Source organism: Bos mutus, chromosome 13 (genome assembly GCF_027580195.1).
Source record: "Bos mutus isolate GX-2022 chromosome 13, NWIPB_WYAK_1.1, whole genome shotgun sequence".
NCBI classification, from domain to species: domain Eukaryota; kingdom Metazoa; phylum Chordata; class Mammalia; order Artiodactyla; family Bovidae; genus Bos; species Bos mutus.
Window position 1 is genome coordinate 45,214,020 of NC_091629.1, and position 24,197 is coordinate 45,238,216.

Genomic DNA, 24,197 nt, shown 5'->3' on the forward strand with positions numbered 1-24,197 from the left:
CTAGAGCCTCCACCTGGCAGGACAGCTCTGCGATCCCAGTGCCTTCTGTCTCCATGTTTATCTAGTCTCCTTTCCTTTTAAGGGCATGACCAAAAACTGCACATGTTTCTTCTGCTCACATTTGCCAAAACCTAATCACATGGCCTCATGTAGCTACAAGGGAGGTTGGGAAATGAGATCTTTATTTTTATTTATGTTTTCTTTATTATTTATTTATTGAAGTATAGTTAATTTACAATATTGTGTGCTTTTTCCATAGCAGTCTTTTCTGTTGACCACAGTGTGCAGTGCTATTTAAAACATTTTCCTGTGATTTTTAAGAGGGGGAGAAGTTTGGGAGCTCTGGCCTAGTGTTCTCTCTCTTTTTTAAAAATAGATTTTTAAACATATAGAATGATAGGTTTAAACAATTTTATTTATTTTATTTATTTATTTTGGCTGTGTTGGGTCTTAGATACAAGATGCAGGATCTTTTGTTGTGGTGCATGGAGACTTTAGTTGCGTTATGCAGGCTCCAGAGCATGCAGGATTCAGTAGCTGCTGCACGTAGGCTTCTCTAGTTGCAGCTTGTGGGTTCTCTAGTTGCTCCTTGGCATGTGGGATCTTAGTTCCCTGACCATGGAGCGAACCCGCATCTCCTGCATTGCAAGGTAGGTTCTTAATTGCTGGATCACCAAGCCTTGTGTTCTATGGAAACATTCCCCTATTGAAGTGTGACTGATTTTAAATTAATTTGCTCCTTCCAAATTATTTTTTAAAACAGGAATGCACTTTTAAATCTGTGCTCTATCTAGCAAATCTGAGGTGTGGAGAGAGAACTGGAGTGCGGTAAGGGTGGGAGCTGGTACTTGTAGTCTTGGAGTAAGGGGCAAAGTGGGGTGTTTATTTGTATGGGTGGCGGTGGGAGTAAGCAGTCTGACTCTACATTACTTTGAAGGTATTGCTGACAGATTTGGATGTGGGAGGAGAGATGAGTCAAAAGATGAGTTAAGAATGACTCCAGGGGAATTCCCTGGCAGTTCAGTGGTTAGAGCTCTGCACTTTCACTACAGGCCACAAGCCTTCCTGGGTGTGGCAAAAAAAAAAAAAGACTCCAGGAAGAGAGTTGCCACTTTGAGTTGGCTAAAATTGGGGAAATACTGAGTGTTAGTTGCCTCTCAGGTACCCAAATGGAGATGCTGAGTAGGCAGTTGGATGTATGTGACTGGAAGAAGATGGAGAGGCTGGAGATGTGAGTCTAGGAGGCATCTGGGTAAAGATGGCATCTGAAGTCACAAGACTGAAAGGGAGCACGAATGGATAGAAAAAAAGAGAGGGCTGAGTCCGAGTCCTGGGGCAACCTGGGAGTAAAGGGAGAAAAAGAGAAAGCAGGAAAAGAGAAGAAAATGAGGTGGGAAGCAGCGCTAGAGTGGTTTCCAGGACACCATGTTTAGAAAGTGTGTCAAGGAGGGAGTGATCCATTGTGTCAAATGCTGCAGATCGGCTAAGGAAGATGCACACAGAGAAGTTTAGCAAAATGGAGCTCACTGGCAGCGCTGACAGTGGCAGTTTCAGTGGAGAGGTGGAGAGTGAAAGCCTGATTGAAGAGGCAAAAAGGAATGGGAAACAGTAGGCAAACCTCTTTAGAAGTTTTGCTTTAAAGTGAAGCAGAAATGGGAGGGTAGCTGGATGGGAAATGTTCGCTTTTTTTTTAACAGAAGAAATTAAAATATGTTGGTAAAGCAGTGAAAATACAGAGGAGAGGGTGATGGAGAAAATGGGGGAAATTCCTGGGGGAAAGTCCTAGAGAAAATGAGAAAGGACAGGTTTCAGTGCACAACAGGAATCGAGGTCAGCAAGCAGTTTACAGAGTCTCAGTAGGGTGGCATGTGGGTGGGTGAATGAGGTGATGTGAACCTGAGTTTACTGATTCCCATGATTTTCCCGGTGAAACAGGAAGCAACGTAATTAGCCAAGAGTAAGGATGGAGAAGGACGTGATGGAGGTTTGCTGAGAGGAGGAATATGACATAATTCTTTAGCATGATAGGCGGGGCCAGCTGAGGGGAATTTGAAACCGCGATGCGCGGAATGTGGCGAGAGCTACTTTTTCCAGTGCGATATTGGTCCCTCTAGGCGTTCGGTAGTCTGCGTCCGTTTCCTTGGAGACGGAGACAGGCGAGAAAGCATCAGGTCTCTCTGGGAAGTTTGAGTGGCCTTGGTTACCGCGCGATCAACGCTGAAACAAGGAAGTTGGAGAAGCCGAAGAAACAGGCATCCCCCAAAATCGGGGCCCCAAAGCCTCAGGACTCTTCTTCCATTCTCCCTAATGGCGCGCAACTTTCCAAAGTATGTGAAAGCGGTAAGGAGGGAGGTGGAGTGCGCATGCGTGGCCCCCAACCCAGCGCTGGCTGGGTCCTCTCCGGGTGTCGTCCCGCTCGTTTGACCCCGCCCTCTCCCCCCCACCCGCTTATCTCCCTAGCCCCGCCTCTCTCGCGTGTTCTCAGGCTCCTGCTAGGTTTGTGTCCTTAGTGACTGAGGTTTCGGGTTCGAGACCCCATCCCAGTTTCACGCTTGCTGCTTGCATCCTCACGGGTTGGGACTGATGGGAGTATTTTCCCGACCCAACACTTTGCAGAGGCAGCCGCTCTGGGATCGGCTCCACAGTCCCCCAGTTCCAGGTTCTGGTGAGTCCAGAAGGGCTAGGGTCGGTGTGGGGTGGGGCTTGCTGACCCGGGGCGTGCCTCAGAACCTCAGTTTTCTCACTGTCTTATCAGGAGGTAAGGATATATTATGCTGCTCCTTTCTTTATCTCTGATTGCATATCTGCTTTCCTATCGGGTCTTTTCCATGTCTTCTGTTTCTCAGTTCTTAGCACCTCCCGGCCTGGATGTACTTAGTAAATTCTGGCTGGCTGATGCAAACTTGATAACATTTAGGGAGCACTTACCACATGCTTTACAAATATCTTTTGGAATGTTTGTACCAACCTATGGGGGTAGGTTTTTAAATTCGGTCCAGTTTACAGATGAGAAAATTGAGGCTCAGAGAGGTAAACCCACTTGGTCAAGGTTACAGATATCAGTAAGGGGGGAAGCTGGGATTTGAGCCCATGAGCTGTGTGACTGATTTGTGTTATGTCTGGTAGGATTATGTTCCATGGCAGCGGTCCAAGCAGAGAGCCAAGCCATCTGCTCTGCCTCCAATCCCACAGACTGTGGGCACTAAGAAAAGCGAAAGGAAGACCTGGTCTACCATCCAGCCAGGTGGGCAGAGGTCCTTGGGCGCTGGAGAAGGAGGTGGGGACAGGATGGGGGTAGAGGTTCTTGGCCCTTGGTGACAGCATTTATATCAGGGTAGGCTAACTGCTATAACAAACAGTCCCCAGATTTGAAGTATTAATACAGATGCTCGTTTCTCATTTATGTCAAAGTACATTTGTGGATCTGGGGGGAGGGCGGTAATCTTTTTCACATGATCATTCTGGAGTCTAGGCTCCATCACCTTGTGACTAGGACATCTTGTAAGGTCCTGAAGTCCTCTGTTGGGTCCTTTTGCATCCAGCAGAAAGAAGAAAGAGAGCAAGAATATGGATGATCTTGTGGACAGATCTTTTTCAGGGCCTAGACTTGAAGTGACAGACATCACGCCCACTCATATTCCGGTGTCCTTAACTCAGCCACATGCCCACCCTTAACCCCAAGGAAAGATGGGAAATGTAGTCCAGCTAGGAAAAGAAAACAGAGTTTGGTGAACTTGGGATAATCTCTGCCACATCACTGTCACGCCTTCCAGGGGAGTTCTGAGGCCTTGGCTTAGGCAGACATGGATTCAGATCTTGGTTCTCTCATCTGCTCTCTTGGGAAAGTCATTCATCTCTCTAAATTTCTGTTTCCTCATTTTTAAAATGAAGACACTAATACTTACCTGATATGATGTGAGAGTTAAATGAGAAGATCCGTGTAAAGCCCATTGTTATTCAACCTTATGAGACTCAGCACTCCTTTTAATGACATATATTTTGTAATATTCCTTTAATATCCTGAAATAAACTTCATAGATAATATAATCTACCTATGTATATAATTTAAAAGTTAATATAATGCCCTAACTGTAAAGAAAAAATACAAAAAGAAATGAAAAAGAAATGCAAAATACCAAGAAAAAGAAATGCAAAAAGGCAAAATGGCTGTTTTAGGAGGCCTAACAAATAGCTGAGAAAAGAAGAGAAGCTAAAGGCAAAGGAGAAAAGGAAAGATATACCCACTTGAATGAAGAGTTCCAAAGAGTAGCAAGGAGAGATAAAGACTTCCTCAGTGCTCAATGCAAAGAAATAGAGGAAAACAATAGAATGGGAAAGACTGGAGATCTCCTCAAGAAAATTAAAGATACCAAGGGAACATTTCATGCAAAGATGGGCACAATAAAGGACAGAAATGGTATGGACCTAACAGAAGCAGAAGATATTAAGAGGTGGCAAGAATACACAGAAGAACTATACAAAAAAGATCTTCACGACCCATATAACCACGATGGTGTGATCACTCACCTAGAGCCAGACATCCTGGAATGTGAAGTCAAGTGGGCCTTAGGAAGCATCACTATGAACAAAGCTAGTGGAGGTGATGGAATTCCAGTTAAGCTATTTCAAATCCTGAAAGATGATGCTGTTAAAGTGCTACACTCAATATACCAGCAACTTTGGAAAACTCAGCAGTGGCCACAGGACTGGAAAAGGTCAGTTTTCATTCCAATCCCAAAGAAAGGCAATGCCAAAGAATGTTCAAACTACCGCACAATTGCATTCATCTCACAAGCTAGTAAAGTAATGCTCAAAATTCTCCAAGCCAGGTATCAACAGTACATGAATGGTGAACTTCCAGATATTCAAGCTGGATTTAGAAAAGGCAGAAGAACCAGAGATCAAATGCCAGCATCTGTTGGGTCATTGAAAATGCAAGAGAGTTGCAGAAAAACATCTACTTCTGGTTTATTGACTATGCGAAAGCCTTTGACTGTGGATCACAACAAAATGTGGAAAATTCTTAAAGAGATGGGAATACCAGACCACCTTACCTGCCTCCTGAGAAATCTGTATGCAGATCAAGAAGCAACAGTTAGAACTGGACATAGAACAACAGACTGGTTTCAAATCAGAAAAGGAGTACATCAGTGCTGTATATTGTCATCCTGCTTATTTAACTTATATGCAGAGTACATCATGCGAAATGCTGGGTTGCATGAAGCACAAGCTGGAATCAAGATTGCCTTATGGCAGAAAGTGAAGAAGAACCAAAGAGCCTCTTGAGGAAAGTGAAACAGGAGAGTGAAAAAGTTGGCTTAAAGCTCAGCATTCAGAAAACTAATCATGGCATCCAGTCCCATCACTGCATGGCAAATACATGGAGGAAACAATGGAAACAGTGACAGACTTTATTTTTGTGGGGCTCAAAAATGACTGCAGATGGTGACTGAAGCCATGAAATTTAAAGACGCTTGATCCTTGGAAGAAGAGCTATGACCAACCTAGATAGCATATTGAAAAGCAGAGACATTACTTTGCCAACAAAGGCCTGTAGTCAATCTATGGTTTTTCCAGTAGTCATGTATGGATGTGACAGTTGGACTATAAAGAAAGCTGAGCACTGAAGAAGTGATGAAGAATTTTGAACTGTGGTGTTGGAGAAGACTCTTGAGAGTCCCTTGGACTGCAAGGAGATCCAACCAGTCCATCCTAAAGGAAATAAGTCCTGAATGTTCATTGGAAGGACTGATGCTGAAGCTGAAACTCCAATACTTTGGCTATCTGATGCGAAGAACTGAGTCATTGGAAAAGACCCTGGTGCTGGGAAAGATTGACGGCAGGAGGAGAAAGGGACGACAAAGGATGAGATGGTTGGATGGCATCACCGACTTGATGGACATGAGTTTGAGCAAGCTCTGGGAGTTGGTGATGGACAGGGAAGCCTGGCATGCTGCAGTCCATGGGATAGCAAAGAGTTGGACATGACTGAACGACTGAACTGAACTGAATGGAATTGTAAAGTAAAGGAAAAGGCAAGTTATTTACATTTAAATAGCAAAGGTTTCATTATGTAAATGTTCAGGATGGCATGAGCAAGTCATCAGAAGCTTACTCATAGATGTGGCATCATGGTGAATGTAACAGTTGCAAATGCTGACTGACACATGATGGAAATTGGGGACTCAAATACCAAGAGGGATTTTTCATTGCAACCCGATTTCCAAAGTTGTGTCATCTCTTACTAGAGTTCTAAACAAAACAAGGCACAATCTTCCCCTGATTGTAGCTGCCTCATTGGAAAATTCAGCATTATGTTGTTGTTTAGTTGCTAAGTTGTGAATGACTCTTTGGGACCCAATGGACTACAGCACCAGGCTTCCCTGTCCTTCACCATCTCCCAGAGCTTGCTCAAACTCATGTCCGTTGAGTCGATGATGCCATCCAACCATCTCATCCTCTGTCACCTCCTTCTCCTGCCCTCAATCTTTCCCAGCATCAGGGTCTTTTCCAGTGAGTTGGCTCTTTGCATCAGGTGGCTATAGTATTGGAGCTTCAACTTCAGCATCAGTCCTTCCAGTGAGTATTCAGGGTTGATTTCCTTTAGGACTGACTGGTTTGATCTCCTTGTAATCCAAGGGACTCTTGGTAGTCTTCTATAGTACCACAATTCAAAAGCATCAATTCTTCAGCACTCAGCCTTCTTTATGGTCCAACTCTCACATCTGTACATGACTACTGGAAAAACCATAGCTTTGACTATATGACGCTTTGCCGGCAAAGTGATGTCTCTACTTTTTAATGTGCTGTCTAGGTTTGTCATAGCTTTCCTTCCAGGGAGCAAGCATCTTTTAATTTCTTGGGTGCAGTCACTGTCTGCAGTGATTTTGGAGCCCAGGAATATAAAATCTGTCACTGTTTCTGTTTTTTTTTCCATTTTTATAGTTACATGTAAAACAAAATCAGGTTCTGGGATCAGATCATTATAATCGGATTTTACCTATGTCAGTATCTATTAGGACTTAGAAAAGTTAAACAAGATAGGAGAATTCTATGTTCTATGGGGTTGTCCTGTCTGGGAGATATTGGACCCTTAGTTTTTATGTGTACCACAGATTCCCCCAGCAGTATATGTAAATACCCCTGTTGAGCTGTTGAGAGTCATTGATGTAAAGTGATAAGCGCACGACATTGTGATAGTGACAGAAGTTTTGTCTTTGGTCCTATTCAAACAGCATCTACAAGGAAACGCTTGCCCTTTCCTTTCCCTGGGAAAGCAGTGAGGTATGTAATAGACACAACCACAACCAGAACAAGAGCAATTAACATATGCCAAGGACATATGTGCTAGATACTATCTGAGCAATTTACGCATATCACTTCATTTAATCTTCCCAACAGCCCTGTGAGATGGGTGCTGATGTTATCACCTCTTAGAGATGAGGAACCTGAAGCACAGACAGGTGCAACTCCCAAGGCCACACAGGTAGGAGGGGCACAGCCAGGCTGTGATATTTGGCAGTTTGGCTCCAGGACCCAGAGTCAACCACTGGAGAAATGTAGACCTGAGCTGGTGTTCCAGTGTCCCTTCTTGCTAGCAATTCTATTTGAGTTACTGATCCCAGCCTCAGTTTCCTTCCCTGTGGAAACGGGCACAAAGATTCCTGCCTTGTTCAAGTGTAATCTATGTAAATAACAACAGTTAGCATTTGCTGAGGACTCATTTTGTGTTAGGCTCTATTGTAGAGGCCTTATTTGTTCATTCATCCATTCATTCACTCATTCATTCATTCATACATCCATTCAGCAGCAGCCATTTGCTGAGCCCCCGGTGTACACAGCATTGGGCTGAGTGTTGTTGACTTAGGAGAAAGATTGGTTTCTGGCCGTGTAGTTCATAGTCCCAACCTCACACATGTAATTACACAAAACTTTACACTTGTAGGGACTTCCATGGTGGTCCAGTGGTAAAGAATCTGCTTTCCAATGCAGGGGACTTGGGTTTGATCCCTGGTTGGGGAACTAAGGTCCCAATGCCTTGGGGCAACTAAATCAGCTGTGCTGCAATTAGAGAGCCCACGAGTCACAGCAAAGTGCAGCTAAAAAGAAAAAAAAAATACACTTATAATTGAAGGAGGTCATGATCTCATTCATGGGCTTCCCTGGTGGCTCAGTGGTAAAGAATCCGCCTACAATGCAGGAGACGCAAATGACAGGGTTCAGTCCCTGGGTCAGGAACATCCTCTGGATGAGGCAATGGCAACCCACTTCAATATTCTTGCCTGGGAAATCCCATGGACAGAGGAGCCTGGTGGGCTACAGTCTCTGGGGTCGCAAAGAGCCAGACACGACTGAGCAACTGAGCATGTACGCATGATCTCATTCACTTCTGGAAATGGTGTCATCACCATTTTACAGATGAGGACACTGAAGCTTGGGTTGGTAGCATGTCTTGTGGAAAGTCATGTCCTTGAGGGCAGCTTTTGAGTATTAAAAAAAGATAAATCTGTTGATTCCACCAAGATGGAGTAGCCCCATTCCTTCCTGGTCCTCCCTTTTGCAACTAAAAATCCCTGGACACTACACAACAGAGAGAGGCTCTGAAAACTGTAAAGAAAAAAGTGGGCTGCTAGAATGGGGAGCATACACCATCATCTGGCCTTCATGCTGAATTTCAACAGGAGATTGTCTGCTAAAAAGAAGATGAAATAAGATCCAGAGCAATATCTAAAACACCCAAGATACAATGAGAATCACCCATCATACCAACAATGAGAAAAATCACAACATGAATGAGAAAAGACAGACATCAACACTGAGATGAATCAGATAGAATTATTTGACTATTCTTATTTATAGATGACATGACTGTCTACATAAAAAATCTTAAGGAATCTACTATATCTAAAAAGAAACTAGAAGTAATGAGTTGACCAAGGTTGCAGGATACTAGCACAACACACGAAAACCCATCACATTTCTATGTACTAATAATAAATATGTAGAAATCAAAATAAAAAACGCAATATATTTACCGTCACACCAAAGAAAGTGAAATATTTAGGCATAAACTTAACAGAACATGTATAGGATCTGTAAGCTGAAATCTATATAATGCTAATGTAAGAATCAAAGAAGACCTAAATAAATGGAGAAACATACTGTGTTCATGGATTAGAAGACTCAACATTGTAAAGATGTCAGTTCTCAGATTGATTCACGTTTAATGCAATCCCAGTCAAAATCCCAGCAAGTTTTTTGTAGGCATAGACAGGTTTATTCTAAAATTTATACAGAAAAGCAAGGTCCTAGGATAGATAAGACAATTTAAAGTGAACAACGTCGGAAGAATCACTTTACCTGATATTAATGCCTACTATTTGGTTATAGTAATCAAAACAGCATCGTATTGTTAGAGAAACACATAGATCAATAGACTAAAAAACCAGAAACAGCCACACAAATACTCAAGCAATTTTTGACAAAGGTGCAAGAACAGTGGAGAAAAGAAAGCCTTTCCCACAGATGGTGCTACAGCAGGTGGACATCCACAGATGAAAAAAGGAACTTCTATCGAAGTCTCACAACTTATACAAAAATTAACCCAAAATGTAAATTTAAAATGAAATCAAAATTACATGTAAAATGTAAAACAGTAAAACTTTTAGAAAAAACATGAGAGCAAAATCTTTGGGACTGATGGCAAGTGAAGAGTTCTTTGTCTTCGTACCAACAGTGGATTCATAAAAGAAAAATGGAATAAATGGACAGGTAGGATTTCATAAAAATGTATGACTTCTGTTCTTTTCACAGTCTTCACGGAGATTAAGTATGAAGCTATGTACTTGGATAAAATGTTTGCAAACCACATACCTGACAAAGGACTGCTTTGTAGAATATATTGGGAACCCTCAAACTCAACAGAAAAACAATTCAGTTAAAGAGTTATAGGCAAAACACTTGAAGAGACATTTCACCAGAAGAGGAAATACATATGGTAAATAAGCACAGGAAAAGATGTTCAACATCATTATCCACTGCTGCTGCTTCTGCTGCTAAGTCGCTTCAGTCGTGTCCGACTCTATGTGACCCCATAGACGGCAGCCCACCAGGCTCTCCCATCCCTGGGATTCTCCAGGCAAGAACACTGGAGTGGGTTGCCATTTCCTTCTCCAATCATTATCCACTAGGGCTATGCAAATTAAACCAGAATGGGGTGTCACTGAACATCTATCAGAATGACTAAAATGAAAAATAGTTATAATGCCAAGTGTTGGCAACAACGAGAGATTGGGTCATTCGTTTCTAATGAAACCAAGCACACATTTCCCATAATGATCCAACAGTTGCACTCTTGGGCATTTATTCCAGAGAAGTGAAAACTTACGGTCACACAAAAACCAGTGCATGACAGTTTCACTTTAGCCTGATTCATAATACCCTCAAACTGGAAACAATCCAGATGTCCTTTAATGAGTGAGTAGTTAAAGAAACTATGGTGCATCCATTCCACATAATACTATTCAGAAGGAAAAGGAAAGAACTTTTGATACTTTCACTAACTTAGATGAATCTCCAGTGAATTACGCTGAGTGAGAAAAGCCAATCTTAGAAGTATCATATTGTTAGATTCCATTTGTATAAGATTCTGGGAATGACAGAACTGTAGAAGTGGAGAATAGATTCATGAATGCCGGTAGTGGGAGGAGGATGGGAGGAGAGGGAAATGCGTGTGGCCCTACAAGGCCCCAGGAGCAATCCTTTGCGTCTGTGGAAGTGTTCTGTAACATGCTGTCTTTCAGTGTCCTGCTTGTGATACTGTGCTTGGTTTTATAAGATGTTACCATTGGGAGTAACTGGGTTGAGGAAACACAAGATTTCTTTGTATTACTTCTTAAAACTGCATGTAATCTGAATTTATTTCAAAATTAAAAGTTTAATTAAAAAAAGATAAATCAGGGCTACCACCACTAATGAAAAGAAATACGCGTTATTAAACCGACAAATCTTCCTAAGTATTTAAGTTCAACCTACAAATGTTATAATTTTTAAAAACCCTCCTAAAGGAGGTTTTGGAACTTGGTTAATTAAATTCCCTTAAATTGTTGAAGCTACGTTTAAAATTTTATATATACGTTTTCACTTTCAAAAAGTTCACTTGTTCTGATTAACAAAACCATTGGGCATGTAATGTAATTCTTGTATATCTAATAAATAAACCTCTAAATGTGGGTAATCTTATGTTCTCTTAAAAGTTGTGGTAATTTATATACATTTAATAAGATTGTATTAAACCTTGCAACTTAAAACAAATCTAAATCAAAATCTCATTTACGTATTTTGAATTAGAATCACAAGGGACTTCCTTGGTGGTCCAGTGGCTAAGACTGAATGTAAGGGGCCTGAGTTCCATCCCTGGCCAGGGAACTAGATCCCACAGGCCACAACTGAAGATCCTGCATGCCGCAACAAAGATCAAAGATCCCACATGCTGCAACTAAGACCTGCATGCCGGTGCAGCCAAATAAATAAAAATAAATATTAAAAAAATTAGAATTACAAGAGTAATTATTAATCACTCCATCTCTCAAATAGTTTCAAGTAAATATCAGATAATTCATAACTTTAACTCAAAAGTACTCTAATTTGCTTTGTCACCTCAGTACTTAATACTAAATTATGGATATCAATCCATTAAAGAAATAATATTTTTCAAAATGAATTGGGTTGCACCTCTAACAGGGCCTTTGAGGGCAGCATTTGTGATGTGATGGTTTGTGTGATTTGCCTCACGCTGGTGCAGGACACGCCAAGAGGAATCAGGGATTCTTGGAACATGCCCTCTTGAGTGTCTTCTGCTCTGAATTATTTTCGTGTACTTCATATCTGGCAGGACCACAGGTTTTACAGGTATTTCAGAGACAGTGTTTTGCTTGGCTCCTGTATCTTTATCTGATGCTGTGGTCCTGATCCCAGTTCTCAGGTCACTGGTAATAACAGTGACAACTGGTAATTTATATTTGCACTGAATATGTGTTAAGCATTATTCCAAACACTTTAAAGGACAGTAACTTCTTATTTAGTCCTCACGACAATCCTGTGAAGTAGTCATGATGATGATTCTTGTATTATAGAGTAATGGGGAAGTGAGGGGCAGAGAGGTCATGTGAGCTGCCAGATTCAAACCCAGGCTGTCTAGCTCGTTAGTTATTGCTTTTAACCTCTTTCCTTCCTGAGCTTACCATTGGCCAGCTTGGGGGGAGAGATGAGGGTGTCTGGCCATCCTCCCGCTACTACCCCTCACTGTCCCTCTGTTCAGCCACACAGTCAGTATGGTATGTGGAAGTTCCCTGGGCTTCGCTGTCCTTTATAACAAGGACCAGAGTGGGGCCTGGGAGCTTACTGATGGATGTGAGCTTTGGCTTCTGTCTCACTGTCATACACTATAAGGCCATGAGTGGATGCAGTTGGGGCCTGGGCTGTCTGACTTTCTCCTGACTCTCTCTCTGTCTTTTCCCATGCCCTAGGGTGGCAATCCAAGCCTACCTTGTGGATGACAAGCCAGCCGAGGAATCCACTAGAGCTGCGCAGAGGAAAGTTGGACTCTGGGAAGACACAGGCCACAATCCGACTAATGAGAGTATGAGCATCCTCCCACAGGCACTGGGGGCCAGGGCCAGGGGGTGGGGGATGGTCATAGCAAACATGCCCTGAGCACTTCGTGGGTGCCTGCCTGCAGTCTTGTTCTCCTCACAGCAACCCCATGGGCATGCTTATCATCAGCCCTATTTTACAGAAGGGAAAACTGAGGTGCATGGAGATAAATGACTTGCACCAGATCACACAGTTAGAAAATACAGTACCAGGGGTCAAAGCCAGTTAGACAAAGATTTGCCTTTGTGTTTAAGATACAGGAAAATGATTGGAATCATTTTATTTCATTGCATTAGGAATACAATCTAGTGGCTTGTTCATTTACAAACTCTGGGAAATTAACCTTTCATGAAATACAGTGCATCTTGAAGCAAGACTTAGGAGCTTCCTATTAAAACTTTTCACATCAACTGATAGAACTTGATCGTTCATTTTCTCAAAATCTGTTGTTTATTATGGCTTCTGAACAATGTTTCAAAGTATTTGAAATGAACTAGAAGAAGTGGGGGCATTAGTGTCCATAGCAGAAAGTAACATACTAAATACTATAACTACTACAAAATATTATAGAAGAGTTCTTAACTTCTTCAGGAAAGTTTTTAATAGCTCAATGAACAATGACTGTTATATAAAGAAATAGGGAGAAATGTATTTGCCTTGAAATCGTTTTTTTCCCTTTAACCTTCAATTTTGCAAAAATGAGTTATTAGAGGCAGCCCAGTATTCTTAAAGGAGGAACTCATATTTCTGATGTTATTTTTATCCTGACTTTAGAAGGGTTATGTGTTTTTGATATGAAACATGAACCTGGACAATTGGCTCTAAAACCTGTGCTCCTAACCAGTTCCTAATACTCTCTCTTATAATCATTCATTTGTTTAATCAACAAATATTTGAGCATCTACTGTGTCCCAGACCCTGTTCTAAGTGTGGAATTTACCAGTGATGTGGCCTCTGACCTTAGGGAGCTCACAGGGGAGACAGATAACAAACAAGATAGATATGGCACGTGTAGTGAAGACAAGAGCTGTGAAGAAGTATAAAATAAGGTTAGGGGGCTAAAGGACCACAGAGGAGGGGGTGGCCATGACCATTTTAGGAGGGTGGTCAGGGAAGGCTGTCAAGGTGGTGACATCTGAGGCACGAATGCTCCAGGCAGAAGAACTGGAACTGCAAAGGCCCTGAGGTTCATAGGAGTCCCCGGGCTGCTGTTGCTGTGTGCAGAGTGGGCTGTGGGGACAAGGGGGAAACAGAGCAAGAATGCAGAAACGACCCAGTTGGTTTGTTCTTGGAGTTGGAGTAGGATTCTGACTCTGCCCCTCAGCCTCAGGACAGTGTTTTATTCAAGCACCAACTCCCGAGAGTGCCAACGATCTGTCAGGCACCAAGCTGGGTGCTGGGGAGATAGCCATGAACATGATCCCAGAATCCCTGCTATGATGGAGCTTATACTTTAGCATAACAAATTAAAAAGGGGAGACGCATAACAAATTAAAAAACCTCCAAAGAATATTTACTCATCAGTTGATTAAGCCCACCCTTATGGAGCTCTAGGTACTGTTCTGTGTGTGTGCTGGAGATACAGCTGTGACAAGACAACCAAAGCCCCTGCCCTCCTGGCTGTAAAATTCTAGTTGGGAAGACAGACAAGAAAGAAGAAAATAAGAAAAATATGTTGGGACTTCCTTAGTGGTCCAGCGATTAAGACTTCTTTCAATGCAAAGAGGGCTTCCCTGGTGACTCTGGGTAAAGAATTCGTCCGCGATGCGGGAGACCTTGATTCCATTCCTGGGTCGGGAAGTTCCCCTGGAGAAGGGAATGGCAACCCACTCCGGTGTTCTTGTCTGGAGAATCCCATGGACGGAGGACCCTGGTGGGCTACAGTCCATTGGGTCGCAAAGAGTCAGACACGACTGAGAGACTAACACACACATAATTCACTGATTCTAAGAAGCCACTGGTAATAAGGCGCACCTTTATCTTAATAACTCACTAATTAAATATTTTTCAACTAGACTGTAACACACCACCAGCTGTAAGATACAGCTCCACCCCAGAGCATAAAATTATGGGGAAATGGGTGTTTCAGAAAGGATGAAATAATTCAAGGTGCTCTGACCCGCAGACAATAGAGAACAGCCGCCCAGCTCGGGTGGCATTTATCAGTCGGGGCCACAAGGGGGCGGATTGCGGCGGGAGGGACGTGGTCCTTGGGCTCTGGGAGGTGCCGGCCGGCCCCGCGCATCGCCACTTCCCTTCCCTGTCTCTCCGCCCGCAGACAATGCTCCGGAACCGGCGAACCTCGTACCAGGAGCTCTGCGACCACGAGGAATTCCTCACCAACCACTGTGGGGAACTGATCAAGACCATCCAGGACACAGAGGACAGCGCCGCCCTGAAAGTGCGGATGCTGCTGCAGCAGCAGGACGTCTACATGGTGATTCTCCCCGCCTTGGCCCCGCAGCCCCGCCTCCGCCCTGAGCCGCCGTCCAGCCCGCGACACCGCCCCTCCCGAGCCCTTGGGCGCCCTCTCCTGCTTTCTCCCGGCTGGTTGCATAAGCTCCTTCCTCCGTCTGGAAGATAGCATCTTTTACACACTCCACTCTCCCCGCCCCCCGCACCCCTACCTGGGTCTTGGAATCAGACTGGGGGTGGGGTGGGGACTCATCCCAGTTCAGCACTAATTAGCTGGAAGGCTCTGAGTCAACCTCTGAGCCCCATACAAGTGGGGCACAATAGCGCTCACCCCGAAAAGGAGTTGCACCTGGCACACAGGAGGTGTGGGCCCCAGTGGGATTGGGTCTGGGGACTCCTCTGAGAAAGTACTGAGTTCTCTGACGGTCCCTGCTTTGGCAGCACCAGTGCAAGCGGGGGTGGTGGGTGATGGTGGTGGTGAGCTAACGCCCCCCCACTCCCACAGACCATCACTGACATCTTGGAGTACTCCAACAAGAAGAAGCTGCACCAGATGAAGTGTGAGCTCCAGGAATGGGAGGAGAAGGAGGAAGCCAAGATCCGCAGTAAGAATCTCTCCGCGGGTTAGTTGACCCTCACCTGGCTCTCTAGGGGAAGCCATCAGGCCCACCACCTCGCTTCTGAGGCAGAGGGGACTGCTAAGATGCACAGCGACAGCTTACTCATCACTTAGCACTTGCAGGCCCTGTGTGCTCTGTTTTTATGGGCATACTTTCAGTCCTTACAACTACCTATAAGGCAGGGGAAGTTTTTCTTTTCTCCCATTTTACAGATGAGGAAACTGAGGCTAAGGGAAGTGAAGTAGCCTGCTGAAAGTTATTCAGCTAGGAGCCAGCATCCAATCCCAACCTATCTGTTTCCTGCCAAGGTTCCTCTGGGAGTTGGTGGCTGGGCAGGTCACTGGTCACAGAGTTGTTGAGCCTGTGGTTTTTTTCCCCTGGTGTGTCAGGCAGCTTCAGACACTTGGGATCCTCTCCATGGAGGGTGGCAGGATAGACTGCCTTTTTTTTTTTTTTTTTTTTTTGGCTGCGCAGGCTCTTTGTTGCAGCTCGAGGACTTTCTCTAGTTGCGGAGCACAGGCTCTGGAGTGCACAGGGCTCAGTAGCTGCAGTTAGTAGGCTTCTCTAGTTGTGGTGTGTGGGCTTAGTTGCCCTACAGCACGTGGGATCTTAGTTCCCTGACCAGGGATCAAACCCTCATCCCTTGCATTGGAAGGCAGATTCTTAACCACTGGACCACCAGGGAAGTCCCAGGATAGGCTGTCTTAATCCTGCCCTGTCACCTCATCTCCCCAGGCTTGGTGTGCCCTGTCACCTCATCTCCCCAGGCTTGGTGCCTAGGATCCGGCACCAGGATAGTTTGTTTCCTCTTTTGGGTAGGTTGTTGCTGCTTCTCCTGTGGAGGCAAAGCTCTTTCTGGGGGCTTACCTGTCCTTCTTCTCCTGTGGAGGCAAAGCTCTTTCTGGGGGCCTACCTGTCCATCACCTCCCAGCTGTGTTTGGGCTTGTTTCAGCCCAGACCCCAATCCAGATGAGATCAGGCACGTTCAGGCTGGTACAGCCATAGACCCAGACCCCAATCCACTGGCTAAGGAGAGCTTTGCTTCTTGGGTGGCCCTGGAGCGGTCCTTGAGGGACGATCCTGCCTTCTGTCCCTTGTCAGACCTGGAGCAGCAGGTGGAGCAGCTGGATGCCCAGATCGAGAAGGTCCGTGAGCAGGTGAGCTTCGTGAGCACGTACAAGGACCACGAGTACCCCATCAAGTTGGTACAGGTGGGCAACCTCGTGCGCCAGCTGCAGCAGGTGAAGGACAGCCAGTTGGTAGGTGAGCCCCTGGTTTTGCCTCACCTGACCCTGTGGGAGGCAGGGTTGGTGGCCAACACCTTCCTGCCAACCCCTAGGACGAGCTAGATGAACTCAGTGAGATGTGTAGAATGGTCCTGGCGTCTATGTCCAACCAGATTCAGAATAAGAAAAAAAACCTTCTGAGGTCTCTGGTGGTGGTGAGTAGCCAGCCACTGTGGCAGGTATCCGGGTCCTGCCCCCAGCCCTGCTTTCTTAACCCTGTCCTCTGCCCTCAGGGCCACCACATGCCCATCTGCTACCCATCTGGGGCCAGTCTAGGCGGCCACACTTCTAGGGGGCCCCTTCTAGGGGGCCAGAAGAAGATTTCCCTTTTTCCACAGAAAATCCAGCGTGCCAATCAGGAGACTCTCCTGCAGAAGACCTGGAATACCCGGGTTATACTGAAATACATGGACAAGTTCCAAGAAGTGAGTGGGTGGCGATGGTGGTGATCCCCGCTGTGTGAGAGCAGGGGGAGTGGGTGGTCCCCAGGACCTCTGGGGGGGTCAGGCTTGTCCTGATCTGGGGCTTATGAGGTCTCTGGTGTTAGTCTTCCTCCTTGGCTGTGCCATTAATGTCTTCCATCTGAGAACGGAATTTGTCCAGGACTAGGCCTTGCCTCATTAACCAACACCACCAGCCGTGACCCATCGGCAGCATCACCAAGCTTCACCCACACAGCCATCACTTTACTATCACTACCCACTCTTTGTCTTCACCTCTTAATTCTTGACATTGACCATCACTCAAGACCATGTTAATGAATTCCATGATCACCACCCTCTCATGGTAATTTTTGTTATCTTGCACCTTCATCAGTTGTCTGCGTGAATGACCTTCATCACCTCCACCAGCCCCCACTAATTCTCACTGTCGAGCACTGCCACCCCCTTGCAGCCTGTCTCCCCTCACCTTTTTCAGCACCATCAAACATTGTCAGTAACTCATGAGCCAGCCCTGCCCTGCAAGGAGGGAGCCCCGCTTTGGAGTCCAGAAGTCCCAGTGACAGAGCCTAGGCTATTTCCCTAGATGTCCTTATTCACGCATTTTGCCCTTTTCTTCTTTTGGTTGGGGGATGTTTGGTTTCTCAATTTCACCTGCTTTCCTCAGTTTATAGACCGTTTTGAGGAGGAAATACCCAGATTAAGGGCTGAGATGGAACAGCTGGAATTTCAGATCTGGGAACCCCGAGAGATCGTATTTGCGGACGTTCTACTTCGGAGATCCAAGTAGGTGGTCCTTGAGCAGCACCTCTTACACTAGCCATGCTCTGGGCTTGAGCAAGCTCTCTGTTCTTGGGGGGCAGCCTGGGGGAGAAGGCAGGACCTGTGCAGGCAGGAGACTGGGTGTTTGCCTCTGACTGTGCGGCAGCCATGACCTTTTGCCATCTCTTGGCCTGAGTGTCCATCTGCACGTAGCAGGCTGAGTTAGGTAATCTCCTTGGCCCCCTCAAGTTCCAGATTCCGTGTCTCAACCAAGTGGGTGCACCCCTGAGCTCCCAGGCTGTTCAGGAAGACGGTGTTGAGTAGGGTGGTTGGCTCCAGCGAAGAATGGCCTGGAAGGCACCCTGCGAGGAGAGAACGGTGTTCTCTCTGTGGGGCAGACTTCTGGGACCCAAAGGAAGAACTTCCTTCCAAAACCAATTCCCTGCCCGACCTCCCAGGGGCAGGCCGTCCCTGTTTGAGCATGGGGATCCCACCAGGCCATGCCAGGTGGGGCAATTCCTGCCATCTGCCAATTATTTTCCTTCTCCTTAGCTTCTGTGTCTGTCTCCTTCTCTTCCTCTCCCTTTCCTTCTTCCTCCTCTACCTCTTCATTCTCCTCTTAAGTTTCCTTAAAAAGTGCTGTCAGATCTACGACGGGCCTATGGAGCACCAGGCGTGGTGAGGGCAAACAGTCCTTGGCTTTGTCACCACAGCCGAGGATGGGACCAAACATGAATCGATAACGAGCCGCAGATAAATGTCGCAGCTGAGATGAGAGCTGCTAAAGAAGAGATGTGGATGTGGTGACGGGAGAGCGTGGCCTGGACAGAGGGGTGTCTGGAATGGCAAAGAGGTCTCCCTAAAAATGTGATCTTTTTTTTTGGGGGGCTGTGCTGGTCTATTGTGGCGCGTGGGCTTAGTTGCCCCACGGCATGTGGGGTCTTAATTCCCAGACCAGGGATCGAACCCGCATACCCTGTATTGGAAGGCAGATTCTTCACCACTGGACCACCAGGGAAATCCTGAGAATGTGACATTTTTAAACTAAAGTCTGAGGGATTATTCACAGAAGTTCACTGGGCAAAGGGGGCTGAAGGGGAAACTGAAGGAAGAGCATTTCTAGGTGGTGGTGCTGGCATCTCGAGATGTGCCAGGTAGGCTCCATTGTCCCTACCTGAGCTCTGGACACACTGAAATAAGAATGAAAGGGGCAAGGGTGACATGGGCCAGACTCTCACTTTTATCTGATAGAGCTGATTTTAGAGAATGTAGCTTATATCTCCAGGCATGTTGGCTTCTGAATACTAACCCAGAATTAGGCAAATGGAGTTCCGTGGTCAGCTGCATGGAAGCAAAGGAGACTGTAGTCCTTGCAGGCTGCTCAGTACTGAGAGAGAATGGGGCAAGGCTACCCAGGTCCCATTCCTCTCTCCAGACTCTCTTCAGGTTGTTATACCTCCTTCCCGGGCAGAGTGAGTAAAGAGATGGAGAGAGGCCAGGAGCAGCATGCCCATTGATGATGTATGCGCACTGATGACAGTATGCCCACTGATGCCCTTCCATGGGCAGGGAGACGCCAAGAGTGGGAAGAAGCTGTCTCCTCCTAGGATGTGGGAATGGCACGCTGCTAAGTAGAACTTTTCCATCCAAAACATGCACTGGAATCACCTGGAGATCTTGTGGAAAAGCAGATTCTGAACTGATAGGCCTGGAGTGGGGCTCAGGAGTCTACATTTCTAGGAAGCTCCTGGGAGAAGCTGAGGTGCCGACCCCTGGACCACAGGCTGAGCAGTGAGGCTGTAGATGTGTGGTAGGAGGGAAGTTGGTGTTTATGAGGAGCTGAGTGAGGTTGGACTGCAGAGTGATGGGGAGAGTAATGACAGCCCCGCCCCTAGGGACTTCCGTGCAGGGCCCTGTAGACCAAAGATATTTGATCCTGAAAGCAAAGAACTTTTTTTTTTTTTTTTGCCCATACTACTTGGCATACAGCATCTTAGTTACCCAACCAGGTATCAAACCTGTGCTCCCTGCAGTGGATGTGTGGGGTCTTAACCACTGGACCACCAGGGAAGTCCTAAGTAAAGACTTTTCAAGCTCAGTGATGACATCAGATTTGCATTCCAAGAAAAGACACTTTGAAAAGAATATGGAGAAGATGTTGGAGAGGCTATGTTGGGAGTCCAGTTGGTTGTGATGGCGGTTGTGTGTGGAGGGGGTGGCTGGGAGTGACTTGGCCAAGACGGGTGGCAGAAGAGAGAGGAGAGATGGACAGAGTGGAGAAATATTTAAGAAGGTAAATCTGTAGGACTTGGTGATATTTGGATATGGGAAACACAGTACAGGGAGGTGTCAAGAATGACCCTTGGGTTCCTGGCTTTTGTAACAGGATGGGTAGTGGTACCAAACCCAGAGAGAGGGAAGACTGGGACTGGGGGTGAAGGGTGCATATGTAGGTCAATCAGCAGTTGATTTGGACACTGAGTTTAAGTTATGGAGACCTGAGCGTGGACCTGACAGGTAGGGAGCTGGGGGTATAAGAGTAGATCTCAGAAGACAGACTTTGGCTGGAAATGGAAATTTTGGCAATGCCAGTACAATCTGGAATCAAGGTTGTTGGGAGAAATGTCAATAACCTCAGATATGCAGATGACACCACCCTTATGGCAGAAAGTAAAGAGGAACTAAAGAGCCTCTTGATGAAGGTGAAAGAGGAGAGTGAAAGCTGGCTTAAAAGTCAGCATTCAGAAAATAAAGATCATGGCATCCAGTCCCATCACTTCTTGGCAAATAGATGGGGAAACAACGAAAACAGTGACATTTTATCTTCTTGGGCTCCAGAATCACTGCAGACAGTGACTGCAGCCATGAAATTAAAAGACTCTTGCTCCTTGGAAGAAAAGCTACAACAAACCTAGACAGCATATTGAAAAGCAGAGATATCACTTTGCCGACAAAGGTTCATATAGTCGAAGGTATGGTTTTTTCAGTAGTCATGTATGGATTTGAGAGTTGGACCTTAAAGAAGGCTGAGTGCCAAAGAATTGATGCTTTTGAACTGTGACTGAGTGACTGAACAACAGTGCAGAGATGCATTTTTTTTTTTTACTATTACTTTGAGCGATTTCAAATGTATAGAACAATTGAGAGAATACTATGATGAGTACCCGGTTACCCATCTAGATTTAGAATTTGTTATATTTTGGTGAATCAACTTCATCTTCATTTCTTCCGGACCCTCCCCATTTGCCAGGTGAGGAAACAGAGGCTCGCCTGGGGTCTGTCCCCAGTGAAGGCAGGAGGCTCAGAGAGGAAAAGCAGTGTTTGAGGCGACTCAGAGCCAGGCTTCCAAAACCGTCACTCTGACTCCAGAGAGCGCGCTCATCCTGAAGGGCCCCAGCGCTTGAGAGCTGAGCTCCTGCTCCCTGTTGACCTCAGACCTCTGTAGGGGAACATGAGTCTTGCCAAACCAATTCCTGTTTCATTTTGATGTGCATATGTGTGCGTGCGCACAGGTTGTTTTGGAATGGGGCTCCCCGGTACCAGTGTTCGAAAGAGCAGGGTTCCCCTGAGGCCACGCTCCCCAACCTGCAGCTCTAGTGCCTGGCCTCTTACACCCCCGCTTTGCTCCTCCCTACAGGTGCACCCCCGACATGGACGTCGTCCTCAACATCCCTGTGGAAGAGCCGCTGCCCTTCTAGATGGTGGGGCTGGAGGCCAACCCTCCTTCCCTGGTTTCTTCCCCCTACCTGGAGCCTTGAGTTCTCCCCTAAGGCCACGTCCCCATCCAGGTGCCGGTCTGCAGTTCCTTCCCTCCTCACTCCCTCCCTCTTTCCCCACTTTCTTGCTCTCTCTCCCTTCCTTTCTTCTTTCCTCTCCTGCCCCTCATTCTTTCGGAGCTGCTGCTTGGCCCAGGTAGGAATTCCTAGGCGAGTCCTTTTTACCAATAAAGTTGGGCATGCCCTGGTCTTTGCCAATGCCTGGGGCTTCCTAAGGCATGGTAGGAATAGATTTTGTCTTAAGATAAGAGGTGGATAACTGCTGCCTGCATCTGGGGCTCAGAACTTCTCAACAAGTGCTGGAGGGACCCCTGCCTGAATCTCCATGGTTCTGTGGCTCCAGCCGCCCCCTCCCTGGTGCAGTGGGAGCCCAGTTTTCCCCCTGATTTGTGCCCAGATCTTTTGAGACCAGTGCCCGGGTGGAGGGGGGATGCCTGGAGTTTGAGACCCCTGGGAACTTGCTGAACCTTCACTGCTGCTCGTCCATCTCTCTTACAGTCCAGTCGTCTGTCTGTCTACCGCCTGTATTCTCACTGTACGTGGACATGAACACCAACTCACCCTTGGGTGCCTGGTCAGGCACCATTCCCCACCACATAGGCTTCCAAGGTGGACTTAGAGGGGTGATGCCTGGACCCCCTTCAAGCAAGGGCTTGTTGCTCGGGTTACTGGGAGGGGTATTGGCAGGCATCCTCCAGCTGTCAGTCCCATAGGGGTTTGTGTGAGGTGCTGAGAGCCCTGGCCCCTTCCCACCTCTGATGATGCTTAATGTGCAAACACCAAAGGCTCCTCTGGCTCCACAGCTCCCTGGAGGGTTGGCGGAAACTGCCCCTGGGTCTGCGCTGTAGCTCAACTTCCTTGTCTTCCCAGCCCTGCCTAGCCCTCTCTTCTTTCCTTCAGCTGATCCTCAGGACACTCAGTAATCAAAGCTTGTACCCTATGCTCTGTCTCAGAGTTGGCTTCCCTGGGGACCTAGTCTACCCCCTACTCCCAAGAGCCTCTGACAACTCACAGATCCACTCTGTGTGTTGGGAGACTTTGGGTTACAGGTGACAGAACACCCAAGTCAAATTGGCCTAACCAGTAAAGGGCTCAGGTACATATTTCTAGATGAGGTGAGGCTTTAACCAGAAATCAAGTGATGACACCAAGGACCTGGTTTCCCTTTTTTTCCTTTGTTTTCCACGTGTTTCCCCTTGCTGAGGTCGGCACTCCCTGTGGTCCCAGAATGGCTGCCAGCATCTCCTAGGGTGTTATGATTCTTTGTTCATGTCCTGCTAGAAAGAGAGAGTGTTGTCTGTATCCCAGAATTTTCAGCCAATGTCTTTTAAGATTCACTATGACAGGATCAAATCACAAGCCTACTGGGAATCAGCCTAGGAGGTGAACACGTGCTAGTTTAGTCTAGACCCCTGGAGCAGGGGCGGGCGTGGACGGGCGGGGCACATGACCCAGGCTAAGCCAACAGGCACCCCCAGAAGCATATGGATCTCCAAACAGAAATGGACAGTGTTGAACATCATCATAGCAAATGCTTAGCTGGAACTTCATACATCTGTCAGCTCATCAAATCCTCACAGGAACAACCCTAGGAGGTGGGTATTGTGAGCATTTTCATTTTTACGGAGGAAGAACCCAAAGCATACAGCTGTTTAGTGACTTTTTCAAGAGTCACCAGGCTGAAAGTGGTAGAGGCAGTTCACTCTTAATCAGTGCGCTCTCAGGACCTCAGCCGGGCTGGAGAGAGCTGAGCCACCAGGTGTCATGGGAGCCAATTAAGACAAGTGCAGGACTTCCCTGGTGGTCTAGTGGTTAAGAATCCTCCTGCCAGTGCAGTGGACACAGGTTCTATCCCTGGTCTGGGAAGATCCCATATGCTGGGGGAGACTAAGCCGGTGAGCCGCAACTACTGAAGCCCACATGCCTAGAGCCCCGTGCTCCACAACACGAGAAGCCACCGCAATGAGAAGCCCGTGCGCAGCAGGGAAGACCCAGCACAGCTAGGAAAAAAAAAAAAGAGTTCAAATGAAAGTAACAGTCCAGCTTCAATTGCTCGCTTCTGTAGCATAAGGAAGAGGCTACTGAACTGGAGAAGCACTGACATCGCTCCCTTGAGTTTTCTGCTTGGGATGAATGGCACCATCGGGTGGGGTGGGTCAGCACCAGGGGTGTTCTCACTGTTGGGGGCCTGTGAACCTGGGGGCCAGAGCTGGGGATTGGGGTGGGGGTGGGTGGAGTGGGGAA

At 46.5% G+C, this 24,197-nt stretch overlaps 1 protein-coding gene across 5 annotated transcripts; it reads left to right on the forward strand.

Annotated features, from left to right (window-relative positions):
* Positions 1-1,986: 1,986 nt before the first annotated feature.
* Positions 1,987-24,089, forward strand: C13H20orf96 (chromosome 13 C20orf96 homolog). Of its 5 annotated transcripts, none has more exons than XM_070382109.1 (11): positions 1,989-2,327; positions 2,617-2,665; positions 3,127-3,244; positions 12,528-12,640; positions 14,933-15,091; positions 15,575-15,692; positions 16,791-16,948; positions 17,029-17,130; positions 17,314-17,400; positions 18,083-18,201; positions 21,815-24,089. In XM_070382109.1, exons 1-11 carry the CDS (start codon positions 2,308-2,310, stop codon positions 21,873-21,875), a joined length of 1,104 nt encoding a protein of 367 aa, XP_070238210.1. In that variant the 5' UTR covers positions 1,989-2,307; the 3' UTR covers positions 21,876-24,089. The 5 variants fall into 5 exon arrangements, with proteins under 5 accessions (XP_070238211.1, XP_070238210.1, XP_014335001.2 ...); XM_014479515.2 differs by having other exon boundaries at positions 1,997-2,327; positions 15,575-15,674; XM_070382110.1 differs by lacking the exon at positions 17,029-17,130 and having other exon boundaries at positions 1,987-2,327.
* Positions 24,090-24,197: the final 108 nt, after the last annotated feature.